The sequence below is a fragment of the Natator depressus genome, chromosome 1 (assembly GCF_965152275.1).
Source record: "Natator depressus isolate rNatDep1 chromosome 1, rNatDep2.hap1, whole genome shotgun sequence".
NCBI lineage: Eukaryota > Metazoa > Chordata > Testudines > Cheloniidae > Natator > Natator depressus.
In genome coordinates, this window is record NC_134234.1 from 5,159,134 (window position 1) to 5,169,741 (window position 10,608).

At 46.0% G+C, this 10,608-nt stretch overlaps 1 protein-coding gene across 1 annotated transcript; it reads left to right on the plus strand.

The window, feature by feature from the left end:
- Window positions 1-8,750: 8,750 nt before the first annotated feature.
- LOC141977796 (olfactory receptor 52D1-like) lies at window positions 8,751-9,689 on the plus strand. Its single transcript, XM_074939525.1, has one exon. It carries the CDS (start codon window positions 8,751-8,753, stop codon window positions 9,687-9,689), a length of 939 nt encoding a protein of 312 aa, XP_074795626.1.
- Window positions 9,690-10,608: the final 919 nt, after the last annotated feature.

Here is a 10,608-nt window from a genome sequence, read left to right on the forward strand (position 1 = left end):
GACGTGACCAGAATTGCACACAGTATCCATGGTTTTGGATTTATATAGTGGCATTTGTTATTTTCTGACTTCTTGACTCTCAAGTTCCTAATAGTTCCTGCTATTCTCTTAGTTTTTTTTTTTCTTTTACTGCTGCTGCACATTGAGCAGATGTCTTCTATGATGACTGTAAGTTCTCTTTCTTGAATGGTAACAACTAATATAGACCCCCATCATTTGGTATTTATAGTTGGAATTATGTTTTCTAATGCACTTTATTTCTTTCATTTGAATCTTTTAAAAGCCTAGGAGGAGATCCTCCCCGTAACCTCATTGTGACACTGATCCCTATATTCTTCAGAGTTGTATGATAATAATAGTATTATGAAATATATGATACATTTTGCACAAGATATCTCTTTTCATGTGTCACTGGAAAAATATGAGTTGTTGGCTTGTATCACGAGCCAGGGTGAGAAATTGCTAATTCATATCCAATCTACTTAGTATGTTTGATTTAGTTTGTGGTTTTATTTGCTATTTGTTTATTTGTAGCTACCCTTCTTCAATCTAATTGGTATCATAATCACTTTGTTTCTGTAGTGAAACTTGATTTTGATTACTAAACCAGTGTGCCCTTGAGTGAAGTGTCTGTGGAAAATCTCAGTTTGGTTAACACACCTATCCTTCCTACATCGAGAAGAGGGCAAACGCTAATGAACTTACATTGTACAGATCCCTGTGCAGTGCAAGACTGTATAATTTTGGATTTATACTCCAGTGGGAGATGTGAGCCTGTGGATATGAGAACTTGGCTTCTGTCTGTTGTTTCTACTTGAGCGGCTTCATCTCTGTTTGGCTGTGTGGCGCCATCTGCTGTCGTGTTGGGTGATAATAGGGCCTGGAGAGGCTGAATCACCAGCAAAGCAATGTGAAAAAGGGCCAGCCCCGCTGGATGGGTAGAGGGGTGGTGCAGTTCCCACAGCTTCCAGACTGCACCCCGGGGGGGTAAAACACATCAGACTCATACCCTCCAGACACCAAACTAGTCCCCCAGGCACTTGTGACACAAGTATGGGGGAGGTCTGTATCCCAGACAAAAGATCCAGATGTAGCAGTTCTTTGATTACTTTAAGACTGGGTTCTCGCCCCAGCAGGGCACAAACCTACCTAAAATACCACCATACAGAAATGGCCCCAAGGCAACTTCTCAGGCAAACTTTATGGCTGTTCCCTTGTAAAATGTGGGTGTGATGAAGTGGGGATTTTCTCGTTATGTTGTATGTGAGCCTATGTGAGTCTTGCTGTTCAGCCTAGGTGAGTCTTACTGTTTTCCATGAAGACCGTTTGTGCCTCAGTTTCCCTATGTGCTGCACCAATACCTAGGTGGTGGGAATAAGCATGTGTGAGGTTGGCTGAGACCGTCTGGGGCAGGTGAGGCTGCCTGAACATGTACTATGGCCAGTGCCCTACTTAACCTGAGACCCAGCAGGGGAATTCAACCAGGTGACAACCAGATGACTCTTTGCTCAGGAAGGGACACAAAGGCCAGAGGAGGAGCAACGGGTAGGGCAGGGTCCAGGCAGCTGAAAGTGGGTCACTCTAGGCTGGCTTGAGGCACAGCGGATGGACCAGAGTCCTGGCTCTGGGAACCCCTCCCCACAAGGTGGACGTTATTGAATGTTCCTGTTTTCTGTACTAACAAGATCTTTTCTATGCTATGTCCCTGTCGACTAATAAACCCTTCTCTTTTACTGTCGGGCTGAGAGTCACAGCAGATTGCAGAGTTGGGGTGCAGAGCCCTCTGGCTTCCCCAGGAGTACCGTCCAGACAGACTTGCTGTGGGAAGCACACAGTGTGGGATGGGGATGCTGCCTGCTCTGAGGACAGACCCTTGAAGGTAGAAGCTGTGTAAGCATCTTGCCCTGGTGGCAGTATGCTCAGAGACAGGAGGCATGCCAAACCAGAGTCCTGGCTGGCTTCATATGGAGTAGTCCCAGAGCATCACCCCCATGACTCCGTGACAAAGGGATATCATGTGAAAGGAACTCCAGATCATTTTGGCCCTGGGAGTGTTGAAGAAATCACAGAGTAAGTCGAGAAGCCCCATGGTACTAGTTCTGACACAAGATATATATACACTTTCGACCTCACAAATAGATACTGGCAAATACCTTTCATGCCAGAATTCTGTGAGAACAAAGCCTTTGTCACACCCCTTGGCTTGCACCAATTCAGGATCAAGTCATTTGACCTTCACAGGGTGCAGTGAATTTTCAGAGGCTAATAAAATGGATGTTACAACTGCATAGTGCAGATAGCACTATGTTACACACAGGGAAAAAAAAAGCCATCACCAATTTCTTGGCTGAACAGTCTGCAAGACTCAGATAGCCCTGACAATCTGAGCCCCAGGTACCGGCAAATCATTTGTTCACTCCAGGGAGAGGTTCTCAAGCTGCAGATCTCCAGAGTCTATTTTCTGCCTTTCCTGCTGCTCAAGGATCGGAGGGAATTGTTAGCAAATGCTTCCCAAACTGAGAGTCCACAGGGACTGGACAGGGTGATCATAAAGGTTGCTGTCTAGCACATTGAGTGTCGGAGGTGAGATTCATACACTGATTCTCAGGGCTCTGCCTTAATGTTGCAGTAAGGAGCTTTCCTCTCTTGGCTGAGCAGGATTTTGGTGAGTTGCCTGTTTCTGCATTAAAGTTAGTGCTAAGGGCTCAGGAAGGCTTCCAGGGTTCAAATCAAGAACTGTTTGGGCAGGAATTCACCAGCACAGAGACTTGAACTATTCAATATTGTCAGAAACACCAAGAAATTTACCTGGTAAAATTGCAAATACAAATCTATTGGAAATAGTTTAGCCAAATATTTGCTTTTCAGATCAGTTCCTTGTCTCTTACTGTGTCTTTCTGTCTGTCTCAGTAGTTTCCTTTTTGGGGCTGTGTGGTTTTCCCTCTGGTTCACTCAACTTTTCCAATTCAGTAACTTCACTGCACTGTTAGGTAGTGCAGCCAAAGCCTCTGCAGCGGGTATCTGTGTTACCAGAGGGTTCACAACAAGAATGGGTTGCAAAGTGGTCAGATTCTGCTCTCCCATTCTGCCTTGAGTGGCCACTCCAGAGAGCAAAATCAGGGCTCATGTGCTTTGGAATCCCCATCTTTCATACCCGGTCTCAGAACGGGACATAAACTGGGTCTTTACCTCAGACTCAGCATTATCTGTAGCAGGACCCGGAACCGTGATTTTTACAGGTGAGAGCTGAAAGTTAAACACTAAGGGTGAATCTGGTCCCAATGGCAAAACTCAAAACATGCCCAGGAGTTCACCCTAAATCAACATGTAGGGACAAAATTAAATGGCCTGATTTACTCCAACCATGAGACTCCAGTGACTTCAGCTGGAGTGGTCTCATGGCTACTAAGGATGGGTGAGCTCATCTGGAGCAAAAAAGAACTGACAGGAGAGAAGAGTTGTTGAAATCTCAAACTCACAGGCTTAGAGGTTCAAAGCAATTAGGATAACAGTTTTTTCTATGGAGAGACAGATTTGCTCTCTCTCTGCCATCGCGTCTCCGATTCAGCAGAGAATGAGATGCCCAAAAATACAGTAATAATTTAAGCATGTCTCTGGCTGTGAGGCAGTCATGGAAATATCACCTGGGGAGGTCCAGGAACGCACATTGTGTGGGGGGGTGGGCCAGCAGGAAATGCAATATCCAGATCACAGTGACGCGGAGTCCTGAAATCAGGCGATATAGAGAATGCAAATCCTGCCTAATGCACAGACCAAAGAGGGGTAAGGAGGACTCCTGGGGCAGGAGGGTATCTCAGACTGTAACATATTGTTGGCAACACTGTAGCAGATTGTCATGACACCATCCCACATCCGGACCATCCCTCCTCTCGTGAGCAATCCCTTTACAGCCTCCTCACACTGTGCACAATTGCCAACACAGAGAAGCCGCCTCAGGAAGGGGTGTCTGGTTTTCTAGCAGGCTGCAATATGTTAAAGCTTTGTGTTCTTTGAGGCAGAGTCACTCATGCTGGCTCCTTTTAGTCTCCACGTCCTCTCTCCCTCCCACCAGGTCCGTCCCTCTCTCCTTCCCTGCACAGGCTGAGCTGCTGCTGGGGTGCCCTTGGCCCCCAGAAAGGCAGTTCAGGCTGATCTCCCCCTTTTCCCTGGGCAGGCAGCCACTGAATTTAACCTAGTTGGAGGAGATATTTCTGTGAGCTGTTGCTGTGGGGTCTGGCACCTTCTTTTGGTCCTGGGTGAGGGGTCTCACGGTGTGGCAGGTCTGGAAGTTGTGGGGGTGGGGAACCTATATCGACAAGTGGCCAGCACTGGGAGATGTGGGGCAGAGAACAGGATGTACATGGTCAAGCAGGGAGTGCTTCGTGTTGAGAGTGTGGAGTCGCCTGTACTATTGCGATTTTGAGTACACAGCCAGTGCTGGGACCTTTCCTGGCCCTGAGTTTGTTTAGGAGGTCTCAGGGTCTCTTTGCCCTAGCACGCCACAGAATTGCAGTGTGGGTGTCACAACCTTTAATCAGTTTGTTTCCAATTGTTGTAATTTTTGTTATGTAACTTCAGGTATTTCACCTGTGGAAAGAGCCATTGATCTCTGTATAACACTGCACCCCCGACTTTTAGAAGTGATATTATTATGGTATGATTATAGCATAATTATGATATATTTTACGCAAGATGGGTCATGTAAGATGTGATTGGAAAAGTTATGATTTTTATGAATATGATTATCATATTTCTATGCAGGTATCATTTTTGTATCTGAAGTTGTCAGGGTTCCTTCCCCACTCTGAACTCGAGGATACAGATGTGGGGACCAGCATGAAAGACCCCCTAAGCTTATTTCTACCAGCTTAGGTTAAAACCTGGTACGCTGCCAATACCAAGCGATTAAACAAAGAATCAGGGAAGAGACCACTTGGAGACGTCTTCCCACAAAATATCCCCCCAAGCCCTTACACCCCCTTTCCTGGGGAGGCTTGAGAATAAACAAGATGAGCACAAACCAGCCTTAGATTTTTAAAAACAGAACTTTATTAGAAGAAAAAAAGAGATACGAGAACAACTCTGTAAAATCAGAAGGGAAGATAATCTCACAGGCAGTCAGATTCAAACCATAGAGAATCCCTCTAGGCAAAACCCTAAGTTACAAAAAGAAACAAAAACAGGAATCCACATTTCCTTCAGCACAGTGAATTTACAAGCCAAAACAAAGAAAACCTAATGCACTTTCTAGCTAGATTACTTACTAACTTTACAGGTGTTGGAGGGCTTGCATCCTTGATCTGTTCTCGGCAAAGGTTTCACACAGACAGACAAAAGCCTTTCCCCCCCTCCAGATTTGAAAGTTAACTTGTCCCCTCATTGGTCATTTTGGGTCAGGTGCCAGCCAGGTTACCTGAGCTTCTTAACCCTTTACTGGTAAAAGGACTTTGCCTCTGGCCAGGTGGGATTTTATAGCACTGTACACAGAAAGGTGGTCACCCTTACCTTTATATTGATGACAGAAGTTATGAACACTGACTACCTATCCGTATTTAAAATGTAGTTTGACCTGAGGACAGCCTACTAGGCAATATTATTTCATTCTAGTTAGCTGGTTGGGAAGGGCCTATTCAGGACAACAAGGCATTCGGGAAAACAGTAGGCCTCAGGAAAACGTATCTCCAACCCTGTGAGCCTTTCTGGGAATGTTCCAGACAGTCATTAAGTAATGGAGGTTTTGTATCTACAAGAGCATGTGATCAGGCCACATAACTCTGGACTCCATCTTGGGATGTCTCTACTTTTTACCACAAACTGGTGTGAGAACCAAATTTATGCCATTAAGTGAAGTGTCTGGGGGAAACATCTCAGCTTGGTTACCAGAAGTATGCACTCTCCTCTCCATATTGAGGGAGGGGTGAACCAGGTAACAAATTCATACTGGATGGAGTTTGGACCAGGGCAGGAAAGTACAAGTTTGGGGTTGTAGGCTAGGGAGCTGATGGTTGTTTTGGCCGTATCCTCTTTATTATTGGTTCATGCAGTGGCTGGTCAGAAAGCCTGCATGTAATTGCAGCTGGGTGTGTCCCTGCCGGTGTGAATGCTGGTGGAGGTGCAGGACCAGGAGTTGGTCTGCACCTTGTCCCAGAAGCACAATGAGAGAGGGAGTCCAGGCTGGTGAGTCATTGGGCTCGGTGGTTCTCCAGTTCTAGGTGTCACCCCAGAAAGAACCTGTCATACTTGGCTTCTCAGCTGCTTAAATATCTCAACACACTCTGACTCCTTTGTCTGAACTTTCTTTCCCCATCCCAGGCTGCCCCGATTCCAAAAGCACGCTGGTCACCAGTATCTCCTCCATGCTGCTCAGTCATGCTTGGCTCCCACAACCTCCGAGCCATCCCACTCTCCCCACAGCTCTTCCTATGCAGGGTGTGAGGTGCCTCCCATCACACCTGCTCCCTTGGTTGGGGAGTAATTAGTGACTGTGTCTCACCGGTGAGAAATCTCACACATGAGCGGCAAATGTAAAGACACCTGTGCAAGCTTCTCTTGTTAAAACCATACACACTGCGTGGCGCTTCCAGGGTTGCTACACAGGAAGAACTCAGAAACTGAGGACTATGAACATTATATAACGAGAGCAGGAACTCTGGGACATGTGACGGCCTAGATAAATACAGCTGCTACATGCAGTAGCCAATGGTGGCAGCCTGAAACAGTGGGCCACTGGGAGATGAACATTAAACCCCAGATGCTCTGGGACCATTTCTAGCCAACTCTGTAAGTCATTAATGTTAAGAGTTGTTAATTCATTCCTCAGTGTGGAGATTTTATGGGGTCAAATCATTATTTTTATTTTTATATCATCTCCAAATTTCATCGATATTCAGGCATGAGCATGGTGAGCAGCTGAGTTGCTGGCATGTGTCTGTGTTCACACTTGTCAGACAAAGCCGGGTTCCTGCAAGAAAGTGTCTCTCAAGAAAGAACAAAGGAAGTAACAGAGGTGCAGCCCTGTATTCTTAAATACCAAGAACCTTTTGCTCTTCATGCCCAGTCTGCTGAGCACAAAGTCATAGCCCAGCATGATAATGTCTGCTTCCATTGGAGAAACTTGGTTTCTTTCCAACATAGGAAATGCATTGTATATCAGACCTGTCCAGGTGCTGCAGAAGAAGGTGTAAAAAACCCACCAATAGATGTGTGACTTGATCCTCATGAGGGTGTCACCCAAATGAATAAGAGTTAGAGATTAGCTTGAGTCCTGAAATACGTGGACATATTGACTTTTCAAAATATTTATTTAGCTGTAACTGTTGTGAGCAGATAATCTCACTTTTTATGTAGATGTCCAAAACCTTCCTGTCTCTAGCTGACCTCATGGACTGAACTATCTTTCCACCAGTGTTACGAATTACACCTTGTAGGACACGCACACAACTGCTGCGAATTACACCTTGTAGGACACGCACACAACTGCTGCGAATTATACCTGGTAGGACACGCACACAAGTGCTACGAATTACACCTGGTAGGACACGCACGCAAGTGCTACGAATTATACCTGATAGGACACGCACACCAATGCTGCGAATTATACCTGATAGGTCACGCACAGTTCGAATCTAGGCTGAGGCACAGAAATAAAGTCCACAACTGCAGAGTTCCCAAAAGACACTAAGTTTATTACGCTCGAGCGTGGTGCCCCCCTGCTAGCCAGGACGGGACCCTGAATGCAAATTATACAAAGGTTATATACCTTTTAGCAAAGCATGTTGCCCTCGTGCATCGGAAACCTTAGCCAATAAACAAACCCTTTTCTTATCTACCACCTATCCCTGCTTGGTGCATTCCTCATGCTATACCAGTATGTTAATTACACAGCATGGTCCTAAAGCCATGCATCAGTAACTTTTATTATCAGGATGGGAGGCCTCACATCAAGGCCAAGAGACAGGGAGTTAGAGACTGTCAAAAACCAGATACTGGGAATCAAGGCAGGCTGGAGACAAGGAGGAGGATTTTCACAGGGATTCAGTATCTAAGGATCACTCCTCCTGGTGTATGATGTGCTGGCATTTAAACAATGGTGGGCCCCAAACCAAAATGGAGTCACATGTGCTAACTTTTCCTTAACACCAGTCAGTATTTTAAAGATTTTTTCATGTCCTCTGCTATTCATCTCCTTTCTAAGGTAACAATCCCACTCTTTTCAGTCACTCTTTGCATGACATTTTCACCAGATCATAGATCACTGACCTTGCATGAACCTCTCTAGATCTGCAATATCCTGTGTGAGAAGGGTGCCCAGTACTACACAGAGGAGTCCATAGGAGGGTGAGACATTGCTGACTTTTTCCAAGGCATTGTATTTCCTTTAGGATTTCCCATCCTCCTCCTCCTGGATCCCAATGTTTTGCTCAGTTTTTGTCCATGCTTTCACAGAGCTGTGTACCATGACACCCAGATCCCTGTCCTGAGTTCATACAGTTAAATTAGAACATTTTTACATGTTTGAGAAGTTCAACTTTTTCCCTCCAGTGGAAACACACATTGCAGTTATTGACATCAAAGTTCATGTGCCATCATGCTGCCCATTCACCTGGCTCAATTAGCTTTCTAGATGTGTAATAACTATAAAATATTTACTGTTCTATTTCCTATAAAGCATGTAACCCACCTCTCTATGCTTCTCTCCCTTCACAGATGCCTTGAGTATTTCTGAGCCCGTTAGACCCATCGAACAACTCATGGCAGGTGTCAACCTCACCCCCTCTGACCCTCGAACTTTCATCCTAACAGGCATCTCTGGCCTGGAGTCTGCCCATGAATGGATTTCCATCCCTTTCTCTATATCCTACATAATCGGCCTTCTGGGAAATTTCATGCTTCTGTTTGTTGTAGGCAAAGAGCAGACCTTGCACAAGCCAATGTACCTGCTGATCTGCATGCTGGCGCTCACAGACATTGCCATGTCTACCTTTGTCGTGCCTAAGGCACTGTGCTTATTTTGGTTCAGTTTGAATGGCATTACTGTGGGTGGCTGCCTCACCCAGATGTTCTTCCTTCACACAGTTTCTATTATGCAGTCAGCCATCCTCGTAATAATGGCCTTTGATCGCTATGTTGCCATATGTAGCCCTCTGAGATACTCCACAATACTCACCAACGCACAAATAGCAAAGCTAGGGTTAGTGGGTTTGATAAAAGCTGTTCTCTTCACTCTGCCCATGCCCCTGCTCCTGAGCAGACTGCCATTCTGTGCAAAGCGCATTATCCCCAACACGTACTGTGAGCACATGGCTGTGGCAAAGATGTCATGTGGGGACATCACAGTCAACAAGATGTATGGCTTGGTGATAACGTTTCTAGTCATCGGGTTAGACCTGACACTCATTGCCCTGTCCTATGGTCTAATCATCAGGGCCGTCCTCGGAATCTCCTCCAAGAAAGCCCACCAAAAAGCCTTCAACACTTGCATAGCCCACATCTTTGTGATGCTGATGTATTATCTTCCCGGTCTCTTCTCCAACCTGACACACCGGTTTGGTAAGGGCATTGCTCCCCACATTCACATCATCTTAAACAACCTCTATCTTCTTGTTCCTCCCATGCTCAACCCTATCATTTATGGGGTCAAAACCAAAGAGCTTCGTGACAAAGTTGGCAAATACACCTGCAGAAGTTAATTGCTGTGGGGCCACTGCTTTGAAACCTGTGTGACAAGGGGGGAAAGGAGATCTCCTCATTAATCAAGGGTACCCTGTCCCAGTTTGGCTAAGCTCAACACTGTGCAAGTTCACAGTCTGACAAGTTCCTCACACCTATTGTCTTCTCACTCCATCACCAACCACTGCTCTCTCCGTTGCTGAGTTCCCTCTCTCTGACCATCACCTGACCATTTTCTTTGTCACCCATCAGACCCCAACCCCACACGCCATCATTCGGCCTTTCCATAACTCCCAGAATACCAGAAGATACTTCAACTTTCTGATGCAAGGTGGCTCTTCCATGAATGTGGATGAACTCCTGCCTGGATTGTAGCTTTCTTTTAAAATCTGTACTAGGTATCGAACGGAAGCTTTCATTTGTTATTTGATGTATATACAAATGTGTTAATAAAAAAAAACAACCACCATCTTTGTTTGAAGAAATAAATGGGGCTAGGTTTGGGTTAGTTTTTATGTCCTTTGGGATTATTAATACAGTAGAAATCTGGTAAATCTGAGCAGTACCTCAATGTGAGCTGGAGGCAGAGCTGCAGCAACAAGAAACACAAGGGCCAGAGAAGCAGCCCAGGAGGCAGATCTGGGCTGAAGCCAGGGAAGCAGCACTAAGACAGACGAGTCAGAGCTGGGGTGGAGGCAGGACAGCAGTGATGAGGCAGAGTGGGGACCTGCAGCTGGAGCCGACCAGAACCGGGAGCTGGATCGGCACAGACCAGCGGCGCCAAAGGGGAGCCAGGGCAGAACAGTGGATGCTGGCTGTGCCCCAAGTAACAGCAGAACTAAATGAGTTGTTGGGGGACGTCACCAGACAAGAGGACCTTGAAGGCTGGACTCGGAAAATGGAATGTGAATTTGATGAGAAGGAAGATGCTGGAGAGAA